This window comes from Lissotriton vulgaris, chromosome 4_1 (assembly GCF_964263255.1).
Source record: "Lissotriton vulgaris chromosome 4_1, aLisVul1.2, whole genome shotgun sequence".
Classification (NCBI taxonomy): domain Eukaryota; kingdom Metazoa; phylum Chordata; class Amphibia; order Caudata; family Salamandridae; genus Lissotriton; species Lissotriton vulgaris.
Window position 1 is genome coordinate 61,417,268 of NC_141691.1, and position 20,209 is coordinate 61,437,476.

At 46.7% G+C, this 20,209-nt stretch overlaps 1 protein-coding gene across 5 annotated transcripts in view; it reads right to left on the reverse strand.

Moving 5' to 3' along the window:
- The window catches only part of LOC147718360 (arf-GAP with Rho-GAP domain, ANK repeat and PH domain-containing protein 1-like), a 525,400-nt gene that overhangs the window by 117,738 nt on the left and 387,453 nt on the right, over positions 1 to 20,209 (reverse strand). For all 5 annotated transcript variants that reach the window (XR_015295285.1, XM_086918310.1, XM_086918312.1 and 2 more), the window contains 4 exons: positions 17,503 to 17,684; positions 15,746 to 15,852; positions 10,979 to 11,178; positions 4,390 to 4,475 (listed from right to left, as the gene is read on the reverse strand). Coding sequence is in view for 4 of the 5 variants with exons in the window: in XM_086918310.1 (XP_086774436.1) it covers positions 4,390 to 4,475; positions 10,979 to 11,178; positions 15,746 to 15,852; positions 17,503 to 17,684 (575 nt within the window). In the remaining variant the exon portion in view is untranslated. The remainder of the gene's footprint in view (positions 1 to 4,389; positions 4,476 to 10,978; positions 11,179 to 15,745; positions 15,853 to 17,502; positions 17,685 to 20,209) is intronic.

Below are 20,209 nucleotides of genomic sequence, written 5' to 3' on the forward strand. Positions count from 1 at the left end.
GACAAAGACCGACCTGAGCACCACCTTTGAACATTACCCAATGACGAGCATAATATTTCAAGGTCTACAGGATGTCTGAACGGCTTCTACTCATTGATGGGGAAGGCCCATGCTCTGCTAACCCCTCCTCTCAAGCTCCAGGCGGAAAGGGACAACCCCCCTGGAAGAGGAGAACCAATGGGCAAAGAGGGGATGGGACTAAAGGTAGCCTCCAGGGTGGCAGTATTGACAGTGCTGAAAGGTGAAGAAACTGTACCCTACGGGGCCAAAAGGAATCACAACAGTTGCATCACCCTTCTCCTTCCATATCCATGTCAGCAAGTTGAAGATCAACAGGAACTAGGGGAAGAATATAGGAGTCTCCGCGGCCATCTCATAGTCAGAACCCCAACCCTATCCACCCACCGCCAAGGATTGAGAGCTGCAGCAGGGCAGCTGAGTGTTGGACAACGATGTTAAAAGATCCAAAAAGAAGATTTAAACCTCCTGGAAATGTAATGGGAACAGGGAGAGATCTTGAGAGGAAGCAAAGACCCTTCCCAGGTGCTCCAAGTAAACCGTGTATAAACACGTAATAGTGTAGTCCCCTAGTGACAGCAGATGATGTTCCGCTCAGGAGCCCACCTGAACGACCACCAAATCCAAAGACTTGGAGTAAGTCTAACCCAGACAATTTATTTACGCTTACATCAGCCTATTGCCTGATTTCACCAGTGCCGTTCAACCCTGTGTTTGAGAGTGGAACTGTCATGGATGCCGTACCACTACTGAGAGTTCCCTCCAGTTAGAAGAATGTCGACTCTCTACTAGAGACCACTGGGCCAGAGTTGACAGATCCACCAGAATAGCAGCAACCCAGAGGAGCAGGCATTATAGTCACTACCACTGGCAATCCCAGATAAAGAGGAAGCCCACAAGGCACAGACAGCAAATCCAACCACCACTAAAGAGAATCCACACCTCCTGAGCCACCAGGACCAAGGCCTCAACGCACGGAGATGCTGGAGTCTCATGGGCTTGGAGTTTCAAAATAAATAGGACAGGCAAATGCTTCAGGTAAGTATAGATCCGGCACCTTCGCAGATAAAGAACTGCCACCATCTTGGAGTACCCAATGAGCAATCATCTTGGTGAAGACTTGAGGTGCTGAATGGAGGTTGAACGGAGGTACCTATAAATGAAATTAATTCCCTGGGCACAAAACATGAGGGACCATTAATGGGTGGTTGCCACTAGGATGTGAAAGTCTGCATCCTGTATATTCACTGATACCATGATGTTCCTGAATGTCAACAGGAAAGTGATTTTTGAGTGTTTCTATTTTGTAAGCAGTCAACTTCACCTAACATTTGACACCCTTTAAGTATTTAAAAAGTCCCGACACCCTGGCTGTGGACTAAGAAAATGATGGAATATATCGCATACCCCTCTTCAACACTGGTTACTAGAATTAAAGTGGAACTGGAATTACAAATCTCTTTTGCAGCAGAGACTAGAGGTTGGGAAAATGTCACTCTCTTTTGTGGGACATCATGACCACGGTGTTGGTCTGGTCCTGGAACAGTGACCAGGACAGGGTCAGGAATACCAGGAAAGATCACATTACTACTATCTAGACATGCAGGGTTTAGGCAATCCTTCACGATGAAAAGAGGAAGACTAGGTGAGTATGGAGGACGGAACATGGAAGCTAGCCTACTGCTCACTTACAGAAAAAACGCCTGTGGCCTTATGGGTCAGTGACTATAAAAGGCTAGTGCTGGCAATAGGTCGGTGCCGGATAACATCTCCCAAGTGCTTCAGTTTACTTTACCACTATCAATTTGTCCCTCAACATTTGTGATCCCTCACTGGAATTGTTATCTTTCTCAGTCCTCTGCTTTTTCTCTGAGCCGTTTAGTCTCAATGCTTTGCTTTCCATTGACCCTTTTGTGCCTGCCAAGTTCTTTTGTTCCCTTGCCTTTCTGTACCCAGTATTCAGAAGGGCACTGTACTCTCCATCTTGGCAGCACCTCCTTGGCACGTGTATCAGGTCCTGCAGCAGCTTCAGCAACCACCCTGCTGACCTGGCATGCTGCCTCGCTCCGGTCCAGTAGTCCAGGATCCTCTCCTCGACTACTTGGCCTGATTCCTGGTAGGACTGAGGCTAGTGAAAGTATGTCCTTGCCGAGGAAGCTATAAACGCGCTTGATATGGTACAGTCGGTGCTTGTTCCTTTAGGGGAAATAAACTATTATCCTTAAATTCTGACGAAGAGGAGAACTTGATGATACATCCATTTCTGATCACTCTGCCCAAGGAGTTACAAAGTGCTAATTGCGTCGTCGCATTGGAAAGTTGGGCCATCTCCGAAATAGTCAGGAATGCAGTTATTTTCCCGAAGCACCATGCCTCTGCTTCTGTAGGACTCATCCTTTCCCACAAAACCTGCAAGACAGAGACAGTGGCTGTTTATGCTTGGAAGGCTGGCAATAGGGACATTGCTTCCCAGTCCTAAAAAAGAGGAAGAAGGCTGATGTATGAAAGAAGAGGATAGTTGCTGTTACTGAAAGAGTTTTTGCAACTTGTCCTCAAGCTCCTTTCAAAAGAGATGAGTCTCCTTAAAGACCAGGCAAATGGCCTTTGATTTCTGGGCAGCACCTCATGCCAGTCCTTCAGGAAAAAAAAGCCCCACCAGCCTGTGCAGAGGGACAAACGAGATATCCAAACGGAAATCCATTTGACATTTTATCCCTTCAAAAATAGCAGAACACTCTTCTCCTTCTTTTACCACCATGAACAACTCCTTAAAGTCAATCCTTAAAGTCTCAGGGTCAATAGAAGTTCATGCACTGGTGAGAGAAGCTGCATAGGGACCGGTATTGTAACTGGTAGCCTTCTGCAGTAGACACATGGTTTTAGAGCAGGCAGGTCGTATGGCTTCCCTTGGGTGCAGCGTTGGCATGCCACTGGTGCATCTGCGTATGTGGCGTCAATCGATTGACAGCGGAAGGACTCAGGTTTGGTCTCCAAGTGCTTTGGACAAAAGCCACAGAAGGACAATGAAGAGGTTTATGAAGTTTTGTGGATGTACTTTAAATGTAGATACTAATTCAGACATGAAGGCGTGTGTGCCTAGTAGCACAGCTGCATGGCTGGGGTTGCTCAAGCTCTTGGTACAATCTTCAGAATCAGAAGAGATTCTCAACCCATCAATACGATGAGCCCTCATCCACTTTGAAGGCCGAGTCAGAAGACTAGACATCAGGTTGTAAGATCGTCTGCCTCCATCTTCTTGGCAAGAACTCAGCTGGGTACTAACTTTACACTCTGGCCTTATGGCAGTTGTTAGCGGGTGGTGCACGTCCGAAGATGTGGCGAGGGTTAGTTGATGGTTGTGGTACTAAGACATGGCAGCAGGTCACTGCGGTGCACCACGAGGGACTTTTAAAACTTGATCCTCCGTTGTTTGTGGTTTCTCAATCTGTCACTAAGTAAAGATCATAAAAATGCCTGTTGTGAGTGCTCCATGTGCACTGGGGTATTCCTATGCCTGACCTCAACTTCCCTGTTTACTGTGAGTCCACATACATTAACTATTTGCCTGACCCAATATGGTTGCCCCTTAAAACATAGCCGTGTTGCTGCTAGCCATGCTGGGGAGAGACACATATGAACTACCATACAATTGTTTTATTTTGTGCAAGAGACTGATCAGTGAGGAGCGCTGCATTGCGAGGAAGGCTGCTGGGAGGCAAAGCAGCGCATCGCAGGCCATGCACATTACCATGCACTGATTGCAAAAAGAAAATCACATACAAGCACCACTCTGTTGCTAGAGGGCCGGAAGAGTCAAAGATGGATACAATCATGCGCCCTGCTACTTGCCCCAACTTCAAACAACACAGCGACACTTCACACACCCAGTGGGGACAAAACTGAACATTAAAGTGTAAAAAGGGTTCCAGAATCCTATCACACGGAGGAAGGCAGGCACCGAGTTCTTGCAGTAACAGTTAAGAAAATATTCACAGATAATGCACGACTCAAATATCTATTCGTCTTTATTATCGACCCCTTCCAAACTGGTTGCTAAAGGCACAGGGCTGCGCGATGTGCGCCTTTAACAGCTCACTGAAACAAATATTTGGAACTGCTGAAATATTACACAGCTGCTTTAGGGAGCAATATTCCATAAATTTAGCATCAAGTATCTTACAATTTATTTGCAACATCAACTACATTAGAAGAATATCAATTCTGAAGTAGAGGTGATCCTCGGTAGAGTTTAACAAGCTCTTTACGCAGGTCTTAAAGCACTGACCAGGTTGTACTGCGTAATGATGTGCTGGTGACACTATACAGTGGCTCACACTTCTGTAAAGAAGAGAATAGAACCGAGGGTCTTACCTGAATCAGGGGCTCAATCCAGATGGCACTGTCCATTTTCAGGCTCTTGATGTTGGAGATGTTGGTACCCAAGGATCGATGCTCACCTGCGGAGTGAAAGGGGTTGACACTTTGTACTAAGCCACAGATGACCAGCAAGGAAGACAAGCCCCTCTTTAGAGATCAAAGGGATAGCTACATGGAACACTTTTAGGGACCAACAGCTTGAAGTTGAATGCAACCACTTAACTAGTTAGATCTGTGTGACAGCAGTAAGCTTTGCTTCAGGTGATTAAAAAACTGAGAAGAGATAGAGAGAGGGAGAGGAAGGGGGGGAAGAGAGTGAGTGAGAGAGAGAGACAGAGAGAGAGAGAGAGGGAGAGAGTGTGTCTGGGTGTGTGTACATCTGCTTGTATGTATATATGTGTGTGTGTGTGTGTGTGCCACCAACAGTTGTCTTCCAGAGACCAAAAATGACGATAAGCGGACCCAAGGTTCTTGGTGCCAATCAAAGTGCAGTATTTGTGCCCAGCAAGTCCGCGATATATATATAAAATATTTTCAGCTTTTGCTTGCTGATTGGTTGTTGTTGCATTCTGGGTCTGTTATCACTTATGGTGATCTTTAACCAATGTTAAAAACTGAGGTTCTCCTAAATCCTCAAAAGAAAATAGGGGGAGATAGAAGCAGAGATGTATTCAGCTTCCAAAGTTAATGATAATCTAATATAAGATCTTTAAAGGGGAAACCTGACAGATAGAGCTACTGTCACTGGTAGTAGTGATAGCGTGATATGAAATAACTGAGGATTAGCATGTACATCCTGACGAAGAACGAGCAAAGTGTGTACAGTATTGTCTAAGTTACAATGCTACTACAGGATGAATTCTTTAGTCATCCTATAGCGATACATCAAGAATAGTCGATTTTTGTGGTTAGCCAGCGGCCTAGTAAAGGGGGGGGGGGTGGGGCCCAGCTATTTAAAAGTATAGGATGTTGTAGGAGGGAACCCAGGAGGTAGACCTTAAGCCACTGATGGTAGTGGGAGGGTCCCTTAAGGTATTGACTGGTGGGGGATAGCGTGGGTTTGAATTATGGCTCCGGTTAAAAGAGAGCAAAGGAATAATGTTGTTTAAACCTTGGTCATAGGTGTTGAGCGGATACTTCCAGCGTTGCTCTTTTTCAAATCGAATGTGTTCAGCATTACTGTTGACAGCATACAGAGTTTCCAGGATCAACCATAAGGGTACTACCCGGCCGAAACATGTCAACCAAACCATTAGGCGTTGTGGATCAATAACTCACCCACTTCAACACCGCAGTTTCTTTTACCTTTATCCTTCACCTGTTCAATAGCTACAAACAGAAAAGGAGATCATTTTAACCTCTCACTACTGTCGTTATTTAGACAGTCGCCCTCCTGGTGGAGGACAGGTGGTCACTTGGAGAACGGAAGACTCAAGGGACAGAGCTGATAAAGACACTATCTATCAAACCACACCGCATCTTGTGAAAGTGTGGCTGAGGGTCTCCGATACATCTTTTCGGAGACTCTGGCACATTAACAAATATTATTCATTCTCTTGATTAGAGGTTCCCCTAACTCCACCACAAACTCACTGTGTGCATGTGTTTGGGGGAAGCAGGGGATATTAAACGTTACTAGTGAGAGACTCTTTCGATGTCTGTGAGGTCATATTTAACTCCAAACTATTGACAAGTAGTCTGATTCGTATATGTCACATGGCTTGATCATGGCCCAGACCGAGGTATCCCTCCTGGGGATATTGGATCAAGATACAATTCAATGGTTTGAAAAGTTTATTAAATGGTTAAACTCCCTAGTGCATATGAAAAACACGTCTAGCATCTTACAGGAGTTAACAGAATATAGCACTTTACATCGCATGCGTTTACAACGCAAGTGATTACAACGCGGTTGTTACAACAACTGCGTTGTTACATCGCAGTACAATTACAACGCAATCCCTTAAAACGACTTGCTCTAGGGAGCGCACTGGACTTAGAATCCTTTTCCAGGCACCCATAGACATGACTGTAGGTCAGAGGTTCAGAGTTGTACATTTTTCTATCCGTGGATTGATTAAATGAATGATTCCGGATGTTGAGAAGGCCCCTTACCTTTGTTGAGCCAGCAATGATTGGTAGCAGGCTGACGCCACTAGTGGCCTAGATATTGGGGAACAATGTGTAGGCGGTGTACATGTCCTGCTCTTCATACATCCCAGACACATTGCTCAAATGGTTCCAGTTGAAGTGCTCCACTTCCAAAAGACCCTCCTCTCAACTGTGTCTTCCAGGGTTTATCTGTAATTGAACAGAACCTCTAACTGTGTTTTGCTTTTGTCAAAAGGTTTCCTCTTGGCATTAGGCGTCAGAGTTTTCAAAGTCAACTCTGGTATTTCTTTCAAAGTTTTTAAAGGTTTTAAGGTCCACGTTTTCAATGTAAAAAACATGTCAGTTGCAAAACGTCGTTAACAACTAAAACAAAGGTGTGCTTCAAATCATCAGGGTCTGATGTCTTCAGACTTGGTGACATTCAAATTAAAACAGTTTGGGGCAGATGTTGAAGTGGATTTATGTTTAGTCTGCCTCAAATCCTTACATACTCTTTAATAGGTGTGTTAGAACAAGAACCTTGGGGTAGGACGTTTTATATAGCTGACTATGGGTTTGCTTTCTAAATGGGGCATTTGTTGCGTCTTAAGGGAGCTTCATAGTAGAGACTCACTCAGATTTCTGCAGGCTATCTTTGTCTGAATCTCCAACTTCCTCGTTCCTGCAGGCTATCTTTGTCTGAATCTCCAACTTCCTTGTTGGTAAAGAGTTGTGTTCTGCTTGCATTTTCAATAATATTCAAGTCTGACTTCATAAAGCCAAAAGTGCCTGCCTTCCTAGTTTGACAGTTTTAGATTTGCATTTTCCTCGAAAATTGAACCTAGCTTTGCCCTGGTCCTTTGGTACACACCTGTCACAGACCTGTTGCTTGCCAATCCATGGTAACACCTGACTGCAAGTGGAGAAAAACTGAAAGACGTTTTTCCATATCACTCAACCAGTGACGTAAAGAAACGCACAAAAACTGAAATGTTGAGCACAGTGCTAAGGTTATCTCCACTATGGCTCTGCCCAGGCCTCCATCCCTCGGTCCACTCCTGGGGTTGAATCCCAAGGCCAAGAACCTAGGCCTCCTGTTTGACGCAGGCTTCATGTTCGACAGACAGATCACTGCTTCAGCAAGCAGGTGCTTTGGGATATTAAAATCCCTCCACATATGGCCATGTCTGAACTGGGGTGGCGGAGTGAGCTAAAGAATGGTGACGGATTAAACCCAGATCTTTTGACTGGGGGTGAGTGTTTGATTTGCTCAAACGCTCCGTCCATCATCCCCTTTTGTATCACTGCCTTCCGATGAAGCAGCAGCTGTCCTTCAAGGCTCTCTGCTATTGTTAAAGGGCCTTTAACAAATCAGGTGCCAGCTACCTCCAACATTTCAGCCAACTCTACTTCCCCCTGAGGGCTTGAGATCTTCAGGGGCTCCGTAGGCTGAAGTCCCCGCAGTGATGCAAGCCCGGATTGGGGGCAGTTCTTTTAGCTTCCTGGCTCCCAAGCTATGGAACTCTCTGCCGCTGCTCCTAAGACAATCTAAGACAGAGCTTTAATTCCAGAAAAATCTCAAAACGTGGTTGTTCAGATAGTTTCCTGGTTTCCTTCAGGCTTTCTGTGACTCTGTTCAGTAGCTAAACCTTATCAGCACTGGTACGCTTCAGTAGCGCTTTATAAATTGATTCATTATTATTAGCGCTGAGACAGCGTGTTGGGATCTTGTGCATTCCTTTCTTGGTGATCCCTACATGGAACATGGAATGCGGTGGCACTGGCAGTCGCTGCCAGGAAGCTGGGTGAACGGATGCAATAAAGAAGACTGAAAACATACCTAGTGACGGTCTCCTTTTCACAGTCCTTCCCCGAATGCCTGATCTGATAAATCTAAAAACTTCAACAATTTCCCCTGCAAACCAGACCAGTTAGCAACAAACGTCAAGTCAAATATTAATCCCTTGCAGGTTTCAATGGTGAACAGTAACAGTAAAAACTGTGAGAAAAGAACTAGAACTTTTGCAACCAAGACCTAAATGGTTGCAAAAGCATTTGAACCTCTACAGCATTTAAGCTTTAGAAGAACAGTGAGTGATTACATACAAAGATTTGAGTACAGCAAAAAGTAACCCAAGGGTTAGATCCTAATCATGGGTCTCATGATCAGGGTAGAAGCGTTCAGAGTTTAGACATACTGGAAAAGCCAAGTTTTTATATTTTATGGAAAAGACAGCTGGTTATCAAGATTACGGATCTTGATTGTCAAAGAATTCCAGTACTTATTTGCCAAAAAACAATGATCTCCCAAGACAAGCACGCCTGAAGCGAGTAGGCCTGGAACATGCAGACTAGATAGGCCTGCCAGTGCTTCTCGATCATCACATTCCCTGATATGGGGGACGGATGCCATCTGGGTTCAAAGAAAATCTAATCTCAGCTATTTCCAGGAAACTCAACAGCTCTGCAACAAGCCTGGCCACAAATAAGACACCCGTTCTGGCACCTCAAGAGTCCTCCAGCGTTGAGGCATCTTACAGATCTCACCTTCCTCGCTTTATGGCTGGACAACTTTTAACCACTTAATGGAAGCCCATAATGGTCTCCCTTTTATCTTGCTGGTAGCAAACAATAAGCAGGGAGGCAAAGCAATGGTGTGTTAGCCAGTGTGAGGGTCTCTCCCTATCGAGTCACTTGAATTATCAGGTGAGGATAGACCTAGGTTGGGAAATCTAGGGCTAGTACTTAGCTGAAGGCCATGTCTGGCCAGACCCAATAGAGATAAGAGTGATGTGCCACCATGCCCTACCTCAATAAGTGATGACCCGCAGGGGCTACCTCTTTACTGCTGTTTAACGTCCTTGGGTCTAGGCTGTCCCAAATTCCTCTGATTCCCTTTATCTGAAAACCTCATGAAAATAATTGGTAGACCAGGTTCACCATGTTTAAACTGCTAGCTCAAGGTCTCCCCCCCCCCCCCACAGGTGATCTTTCCTCCCTGTCCCCCACGCCGGAGCGTGCCAGAAGCCTTTATGCCCCCCGATTGATGGTGCAGCTGGTGGATCGTCCTCTCAGGATTATTCCTTTGACTGGAAACTTTAAACTGTTTCACACAAACACTCTCTGCACACAGACATCCAACTGTGCTCCTCCAGCACGGTTACTGATCCCCTTTCAGCCCAGGCATAATCCATGACCTCATCGTTACTTCCTGACAAACGGAATACAGTACACTTCTTAGCATCCTTGGCATACTTGGGACCTCTTTCAGTTGTAAATATAAGGTTTACTACTGGAATTAACATTTCAATACCTCACAGGAATCAACAAAGGGGTTTCTGGTACGTGCCTGTGTACCTGTTTCTGCGTGTGGAGATTTCTACCACCAGGGTGAAGATCTCCGCAGTAGTAAATCCCACTCAACGGAGTGAGATGTGAGCGTTCCAAGGCGTGGGCTGCCCTGTACGTTTTGCACAGTTTATAACCATGTACATTTGTGGGCATTCCTAAACTCTGGTCCAATCCTTTCCTAGCTGGAAATGGTCGTAGATTTACCTCAGCTCAGGAGTGGAGAAACTCGCCTTCTAGGAAGGGAAGGGAAAATGATCACGCGAGATTTGGTGGATGTGCAGAGAAAGAGCCTTCTCCACAGATATATTATTTACAGTAACTGGGATGCTGCTGGGTCTTGATAAATATACCTAAATAATGCAGTGTTGGTTGAACAGAAAACTGAACTTATGGCTCCCAGATTTTCTTCTGTGAATTACAGATCATTTGCTGCAGGTTGGGCAGTATCCTGAAATGCAAAGATCCCACTTTAGAAGAGTCTGTCACGATTTAGCAAAAGGCTGGGTTAGATGAGGATCTATTCTAGACCCTCGAAGCAAGGATTATTTGAGCCTTATATGTGCCGATATGACCCAGCGGCTGATTTGCTGACCTTCAAACAAGATAGTGGCCTCACTCAATATCCATCACCCTCAACCCAGGGCTCACTCACAGCGGGGGTGTAACTGACGTAACACAGCATCATTGAAGGTATCTGTGATCTTGGGTACAGTCAACCACTCAAGAGACTGGTCTGACAAAGCGCCCAGTTCACAAAGGTAACCTTAGAGCAAAGGTCTAACTTTATACCTGAAGTTTACCGTTACTGGTAGTAAAGTTGAACTTTTGCTCTAAAATGACCAAAGGTCTAACTTCACTTCTAGTAAAGTTAGACCTTTTATCTAAACTTAGACCAAAAGTCCAACTTTACTACTTGTAGAGTTAGGCTTTTGATCTAAGTTAGACTTATGGTCTAAACTTAGCATACAAGTCTAACTTTACTACTAGTAAAGGTAGACTTCAAATCTAAACTTAGATGTTTGGTCTAAGTTTACCTTTGTGAATTGGGCCCAGAAGCTCCCTTCTCTGAACCCAGAGCTCTCACACTGGGACTCAATTCCTGCGATGCCCGTTTCAGAGAGCACATCCAGGCCGTCCTCACCTGCACAGTTGCTGCAGACCACCGCCACGAGGTTCACAGACACCCACTCAGGCTGAAGACACCCGCAGTCGGCGCACCGCTGGTTTTCAGGCAGGCTCCAGATCCTCTTGGCCACCTCATCAGAGCAGAGGGAGTCGTCTGCGACCCTGGACATGACGGACACCCACTCTTCAGCCTCCCGCTGCGTGCTGGCACTGAAACTGAGCAAGGAGCAAGAGAGAGACAGGCATTTCAGCAGAGTCCAAACCCAGACTTTTTGTTAGGAGACACTGCACCATCAGTAAAAACATTTTGTGACAAAAAAATGAAGCTTCAACCTCTTCTCTCTCCACCTTCACAAGGCTGTCTAGGAGTCCACCCTGGTTAATCATGAGAACCGATTCCAGTTTTTTCCCCCATTCTGGTTCTTGTAGTTTTGCATTTAGAATAATGTTAAATGGAATGCCTACAAACAAAACTGGAAAAGGGACTTTTTCCTGATAAGGAAACCTGTGAGCTCTAAAATGTAAGCACTCCCACACCAGAACCCACAAGTCAGACTATGTATGTCCTTTCTGTGACATCTTGTGATGTTCAGAAAAGAACTGGCTATGTGACAATGTTATATGATACGATGCCTGGTGCTCACATGGTTGTACACATTTCCCAGAGAGCAGGGTCTAACCAAGAATCAATTTACAAATGATAATTGAGCTGCTGCAGCTGCAACTTAGGCCCACATTACAACCGTTCAGTACTACTGCATCTGAGTTACGGATCTGTAATTTTGTGGCGCGGTAAAACTGCAGGATTAACTAATCACCCATTGACCCAAATGGAAAGGGGAAAACGATGCAGAAATCACTATTACTAAACCAATTCCTGCATTATATTACCAAAATACTCCTCTCTTTTTTCGGGCATCCACTGGCTCTGTACTACTGGGATTGTCTCGGAGTCCCCCGTCCGTGATAAAATATTATTATGAGGCATGAAATATTATGTAGAAAGAATTTAAAACTCAAAATTCGCTTCAGATGCGGCCCTGATGTACAAGCGCTGCAGTATTTGTATTTTTCAACTACACATTTTATCCCATTGAACGGATTGGTATTTATGCAGTGCTTACATTAAGAGATTTATTTTCCTTGAATCAAACAGTTTTGCGTAAACGCTGAAGACAGGATTAGCACCGAGGCCTCCATATTTCAAAGTCAGCAAATCAGCCGCTGGGTCATATCGCCTTCCTTCATATGGGCACATACAAGGCTCAAATAATCCTTACTTTGAGGGTCTAGAATAGATCCTCATCTAACCCAACCTTTGCTAAATAGAGACAGACTCTTCTTAAGTGGCATCTTTGCATTTCATGGTACTGCCCAACCTGCAGCAGATGACCTGTAAGTCGCAGAAGAAAATCTGGGAGCCATAAGTTCAGTTTTCTGGACAACCAACACTGCATTATTTTGTAGTCTCCCAGGTCATAATCAATGATTAATACTTTTTGTTTCCTCGTCTTTAGCTGTGCGACTCCTGCTATGCCCTGCAAGAGCTTGAGAGAAAACTTATTTAATCGGCATTTCCTATGAAAATGATCTGTGAATCTGAGGAAGATGTGTCTGCAGGTCAGGGCCAAGGCTCACTGCATTAACCAATGGAAGAATCTTTGGGAAGACAACAAGCACTGGCATCTGAAATAAAAGGTATTCTGCTGGTCTTTGTGAAAATGTGCTGAAATCCCAGTGTCGTGTAAGGTTTTCAACCCCTTGAGGAAGGAGACTTCCTTCCATACTTGCAGCCTGGACTGAAATGTGCTTACACAGCTATCAAGCCATGCCACAGACCTAAGCAAGAATTAGAAAGTGGGAATGGTGCCCATGGATCAATGCTCTGTGGGAATTGGTGCTTGACCAGCATCTTTTATATCCACTCCGAGAATCCATGACTGGAATTCGGTGCAGACTTCGGCAATGCCACAGATGGCCGCCTCTTGCTAATAGTGGTCAATGGGCAGTCTGGCTACCCCTCCACTAACATTGGACCAACCACATCTGCAACTGCAGTGTATCCAAAAGTGGAAAAGATTTTAGAACCACAACAGACCTTCCCTTCAAGGGAGAGATATCCCACAAGACAAAATCCTGAATTGGCCATAAACCAGGTCTAGTGAGTAGATGCTGTATGTCAAATTCCTCAACCCTAACTGTCCGCCCTTCGCAATGCATTATTCAAGTGCAGCCCTCATGAAGGCGAGGCGACAGACAAAGACTTCTCAACTTTAGTTCCAGAGCAGCAATGTCAAAAAGAGGCATTTATCCAAACTCGCCAACATCCATGTTAGAGATTACAGAGTCCGATACTAATAAAACATGGGCACAAGGACGCATGTACGGCTGGAGGTCAGCACTAACAAGACGCTGCAGAAGGAAGCGCATGCTGCAGCTGTGCAGCAATGACAAGAGGCTGCAGACGGAAGCGCATGCTGCAGCTGCAGGGGTGCAGCACTAGCAAGACTCTGCAGAAGGAAGCGCATGCTGCAGCTGCAGAAGTGCAGCAATGACAAGTCACTGCAGAAGGAAGCACATGCTGCAGCTGTGCAGCAATGACAAGACGCTGCAGACGGAAGCGCATGCTGCAGCTGCAGGGGTGCAGCAATGACAAGACGCTGGAGAAGGAAGCGCATGCTGCAGCTGCAGGAGTGCAGCAATGACAAGACGCTGCAGAAGGAAGTGCATGCTGCAGGGGTGCAGCACTAGCAAGACGCTGCAGAAGGAAGCGCATGCTGCACCTGCAGGAGTGCAGCAATGACAAGACGCTGCAGACGGAAGCGCATGCTGCAGCTGCAGGGGTGCAGCAATGACAAGACGCTGCAGAAGGAAGCGCATGCTGCAGGAGTGCAGCAATGACAAGACGCTGCAGAAGGAAGTGCATGCTGCAGCTGCAGGGGTGCAGCACTAGCAAGACGCTGCAGAAGGAAGCGCATGCTGCACCTGCAGGAGTGCAGCAATGACAAGACGCTGCAGAAGGAAGCGCATGCTGCAGCTGCAGGAGTGCAGCAATGACAAGTCACTGCAGAAGGAAGCGCATGCTGCAGCTGAAGGAGTGCAGCAATGACAAGACGCTGCGGAAGGAAGTGCATGCTGCAGCTGCAGGAGTGCAGCAATGACAAGACGCTGCAGAAGGAAGTGCATGCTGCAGCTGCGGGGGTGCAGCACTAGCAAGACGCTGCAGAAGGAAGCGCATGCTGCAGCTGCAGGAGTGCAGCAATGACAAGACGCTGCAGAAGGAAGTGCATGCTGCAGCTGCAGGGGTGCAGCAATGACAAGACGCTGCAGAAGGAAGTGCATGCTGCAGCTGCACAGCAATGACAAGACGCTGCAGAAGGAAGCGCATGCTGCAGCTGCAGGAGTGCAGCAATGACAAGACGCTGCAGAAGGAAGTGCATGCTGCAGCTGCACAGCAATGACAAGACGCTGCAGAAGGAAGCGCATGCTGCACCTGCAGGAGTGCAGCAATGACAAGACACTGCAGAAGGAAACGCATGTTGCAGCTGCAGGAGTGCAGCAATGACAAGACACTGCAGAAGGAAGTGCATGCTGCAGCTGCACAGCAATGACAAGATGCTGCAGAAGGAAACGCATGTTGCAGCTGCAGGAGTGCAGCAATGACAAGACACTGCAGAAGGAAACGCATGCTGCAGCTGCACAGCAATGACAAGACGCTGCAGAAGGAAGCGCATGCTGCACCTGCAGGAGTGCAGCAATGACAAGACACTGCAGAAGGAAACGCATGTTGCAGCTGCAGGAGTGCAGCAATGACAAGACACTGCAGAAGGAAACGCATGCTGCAGCTGAAGGAGTGCAGCAATGACAGGACACTGCAGAAGGAAACGCATGCTGCAGCTGCAGGAGTGCAGCAATGACAAGATGCTGCAGAAGGAAGTGCATGCTGCAGCTGCAGGGGTGCAGCACTAGCAAGACGCTGCAGAAGGAAGCGCATGCTGCAGCTGCAGGAGTGCAGCAATGACAAGACGCTGCAGAAGGAAGCGCATGCTGCACCTGCAGGAGTGCAGCAATGACAAGACACTGCAGAAGGAAACGCATGCTGCAGCTGCAGGAGTGCAGCAATGACAAGACACTGCAGAAGGAAACGCATGCTGCAGCTGAAGGAGTGCAGCAATGACAGGACACTGCAGAAGGAAGCGCATGCTGCAGCTGGAGTGCAGCAATGACAAGACGCTGCAGAAGGAAGCGCATGCTGCAGCTGCAGGAGTGCAGCAATGACAAGACGGTGCAGAAGGAAGCGCATGCTGCAGGAGTGCAGCAATGACAAGATGCTGCAGATGGAAGCGCATGCAGCAGCTGCAAAAGGAAGCGCGTGCGGCAGCTACAGGAGTGCAGCAATGACAGGACACTGCAGAAGGAAGCGCAGGAGTGCAGCAATGACAAGACACTGCAGAAGGAAACGCATGCTGCAGCTGAAGGAGTGCAGCAATGACAAGACACTGCAGAAGGAAGCGCATGCAGCAGCTGCAAAAGGAAGCGCATGCGGCAGCTACAGGAGTGCAGCAATGACAAGACACTGCAGAAGTAAGCGCATGCAGCAGCTGGAGTGAGGCAATGACAAGACGCTACTAAAAGGAAGCAAATACTGCAGGAGTCCAGCACTTATCAGACTATGCAGAAGGAAATGCATCACTCAGGGCCCAATGATACCCTATGACAAGCATTCAGATGTGTTTTATTTTACATGCATTTCTGTGACCACAAAAGACCCCGCTTGCCTCACCAGAATTTCCGGTACGGGGTGATCACTTCCAGTGCGCCTCGGCCACCTGTCTTCACTCTGGCAATATTCATTGCGATGCTCAGGATTCCAAACCCATCATCAAAATCCTGCAAATAAAGGCAGAGGTGAGATCTACGGTGATCCAAGAAACCCAAGCTAGAACCTGCAACACTCCGAAAAAATCAAAGGACCCGGGGCCTGATGTACTATCATTCAATTCACGAAAGTGGACACGGTTGCACACAAATTTGGCAAATTGAATAGGATTGTGCGAACCGCTGTATATACAAATAGGTCGGTTCACAAAATACCGAATTGTAGAGGATCAGAGAATACATTGCCTAATTAATATTCATTATACAGGCTGCAATTTTCAACCCCTTATGACTGGCAACAATCAAAGGCCTGCAGTGGTCAGCAGACCACTATGTCTGTGACTGTGTTTGAACAAGGAACATTTTTAGTAAACACAGCTTGTTTTCCTTCGAGGAAATGGGACAAAATTTAAAATGTACATATTGTTTCTTCAAAGTTTCATTCAGAGTTGCTGGTGGCCCCATGCACCTCTGTCAATTGCCCTTGCATCTTTTTTCAACACTCACAAAGAGGAAGGAGTTCAAAGGGGATTCTTTACCCTTCGTGAATTAGGTCCCAGCTCATCTTGGAACCAGTAACTGTTCAATGGTTTGCGACTGGAAATACGGGTGCATCATTGACACATCAGATCACAAATTGCAATTTGGAAGGGAAGCCCACAAAACACCCCTTCCAAATAGTGTTACCTAGTCCATTTTAAACTCATTACTGATCCAGAAACCCTTTTCTGAACAGGAAAAATGTGTTTAGTAAATACAAAATTGTGTAAGGAACAACATAGAAGATGCAGCCCCTGCTCAGTGCACAGCTGGGAGCACCAAGCAAAGCACATGCCCAGAACACAACAAGATGGCACGCGACAGTAGACAAAGCAAGCCGAGGGAAGACAAGCTCTCACCGCAAGAAGGAGCACAAGGGGAGGAGCCAACGCCACACAGAGCCAATAGGCCCAACCAAAAAGGGCACAGCACCAAGATGAAGCACTTCCAAGGTATCTGAGGCCCTAATCTGAAAGGCACAACAGGCACCTAGGACTGTAGAACCCCAGACGAGCCACAGGAGGTGTAATGAGTATCGGGCAGCACCAAGAATCACAAGAAAAGAATCACAAACTCCCAGCCAGTGACAGAGAGCTCAGGGGGGCAGCCTTCCAAAGGAGAAAGACACAGGAGGTTTTTGGGTAGAGGTCGACCTACACAGGCACATGTGGAGGGGAGGAGCTTGATTTTAGGTTGGCAGGGGGCATTAATCTACAGGGCACGGATACACCTTATGATGAAAGAAATGGGACAAAGAAGTGATGAGGAGTTAATGACCAATCCATCCCGCCAAGAGTTTCTCCAGAAACAATCAGATTGCCACTAACTACATTTACTTACACACTATAAAACAGTTCCTTTATCGTCCCTCATCCGTTCGAATGCTGATCACTGGAGATTTATTTTCTGTCCTTAAACCGCTTTTTCTCTTCCTGCTTCGCTGCCTCCTCTCTTCCTCCTACAGCCTGTCTCCGTGCCATCTGTATCTCCACCCAGAGATACCCGTGCTGTACTTGATCCTGGATCAGTGAGCGTTAGGCCTCCCACCCCTCCTCTCCCACCATCAAGTACTCCACTCCCTGTTGCTCCCCTTGCTTTGCTGCACCTCCCCTGCTTCCTTACCTGTTTGTTGTTGAAGACCCATGTGCTGTCGTTCGCGACCACCACAAACACCTTGGACCGAAGCTCCTTCCAAACCAGGATCCCAGATTTCTTGATGGTGTTCTTGTTGAAGATCGGAAGCCCAATCAACTTGTCGGAAATGATGGCCTGCTGGAGAATTTGCACCCACTTGTGATTCTCCTCTGCAAAACATTAAAGGGACAATATAAGCATATTGCCAACCCGCTCTTCTCCCACTGCAAGGCTCTCTTAGCTCTTTCCTAGCTGCCCTCCTTCCCCAACCCATCTCCTCTCCCCACCTGTCACTTCTACTCTCTTAAATGTTTGCCTGTCAGGAACCTAGAAGGTCCTTTTAACTCATAATTCTAACCTCAAAAGAGGTCTATCATGAGTTCCTCTGAATTATAGCTATACCATCTATGGAACATTCACTCGATATTAAACCACATAGTGGCGCTTTAATATGAACTCAGTGCAATCTGTTATGTTATGTTCGTTGCATTTATAACGCGATCAGATACTACAGGAGTGTCCCGGCGCGAGCCTAGCGAGAGAGCGGGGCTCAGAATTAGATGAATAAATGCGTTTTCAGTTTTTTCTTAAACACGTTGATGTCCTGAGTGCAACAGAGAGCCTGAGGTAGCTCGTTCCAACCAAGGGCGGCCTTAGTAGCTAGAGAGCACCAGTCCATCCTTTGCAGTCGGAAGCGCGGGACATGGGCCAGATATTGGAAGGAAGAGAGCTGGGGTGTAAAAGGAGAACCGTTTCTGAAGGTAGCCATTCCCTGTGGCGTACAGAGCACGGTGAGCAATAACTAAGGTCTTGAACCTGACTCTCTCGGACATAGAAAGCCAGTGTAGAGTGCGGAGATGATGTTTCACGCTACATCTGGCCGAAATTTTCAGGAGAAGCCTGGCCGCCGCATTCTGCACTGCCTGCAGTTTATTTAACAAGTAACTCGGGACGCCAGCATAAAGCGCACTGGCGGAGTCCAACCGAGAAAGAATGAGGGCACGGGTGGCTGTCTCCTTGGCTGCCTGAGGAAGAAGAGGAAGGAACTTCCTTAGAATTTTTAGAAGTCCAAGGCATGTCCCTGCCAACCTCTTGATCTGTGTTGCAAACAGGAAATTCTCCTCGAACCAGGCCCCCAAGTTCTTGACAGGATTCCCCAAGAAGACAGGAAATGCAGAGTCAGATGGCCAGAGTGTTTCCCTGAAACTGGGGGGGGGGGATTTATAAAATAAGAGGATCTCAGATTTCTCCTCATTGCATTTCAATTCGGCCGCCACCAGGCAACTGAAGACTGCTGTCAGACACTCTTTGGAGGCGGAGACAGAGCACTCGTCCTTTCCCCAAGTGAACAAGAGCTGTGTTTCATCGGCGTAAGCAATTACCTCCGCGCCTAAGTCCTCAGCCAATTGAACCAGGGGGGTCACGTAAATGTTAAAGAGCAAAGGGCTCAGGGACGAGCTGTGCGGGACTCCTGTGGTAACTTTCTTTGGTGCGAAGGATAATGGTGGAAGACAAACCTGCTGTGTCCGATCCTTCAGAAAGGATTCCATCCAGGCTCAGGCACTTCCTGATACCCCGATCTCAGCCAGTCGGGTGAGCAGCAGAACGTGGGGGACCGTATTGAATAAAGCCGAGAGGTCCAGCAAAATCAGGGCTGCCCTCCGTCGGCATCCAGACAGTCTCTGATGGCTTCGGATATTTCCACCAGCGCTGCCTCAGTGCTGAATGAGCCCCTGAAGCCTGACTGGGCGGGATGGAGAAGCCCTGAACTCTCTACAAATCTGTTCTGTAGTCTCCAAACAACTTTCACACAGACCTTGGCCATACATGGCAGAAGTGAGATCGGCCGATAGTTGGCTGGACACAGGGGGTCAAGTGATGGCTTCTTTAGGAGAGGCAGTATCAACGCCTGCTTCCAGGCAACAGGGACAAGCGCTTCTGAGAGGGACATAGAAAGAGTTCTCTCCTGACATGTTTCAAAGTGATTAGTAGAGCTATTGTTATGTTTGTCAAGATTTATTGTCATGGTACTTCAAAATGAAGATCAGTTCCCACAAATTAGTCACCCGTCCCCCCCCGAAAGCCAATAAAATATCTTTCTGTGACAGTGGTGCAGGAACAAATTTCAGAGTGGGGTGGTAGGGAAGGTGGGGGGGTTGCCATCAGTGTTACGTCACTGAAGTCACAGGAACTGTGAACAAATCTGAGTGTCACACAAAGAAAATGTGTAACAAATAAGGCACACCCCTTCAGCAGGAGAGTGGTAAGGATGCGGGATGTAGCTGGTGGGGTTTTATAGAGCAATGGTGTGCTAGTGCAGGTGTTTACAGACAGCACATTTTACTTTGAAATGGCCACTAAATTTGCACTGGCATGCAGTTTTACTGATAACACTATACAGCACACAAATGATAAAGTGTGGAAACCAGGTTTCAGTGAATATTTATAATCTGTCCATCACCACGCTAGGTGTCTTAAGTTTGTTTTCATAATATTAAAATAACTGTTTCCATCACACTTCAGAATTACAAAAGTAAGTGCTTCATTTATGCTTTCTTAACTGCTGATATATTTTGAAATATTTGTACAGTTCAAGGTTTTGTGTGTGTTGGAAAGAAATTAACCCCCTACCACCTTCCCTTTCACACGTACCAAATTTGACCCATCGTTCACTTTAAAAATCCTCTCACTATGG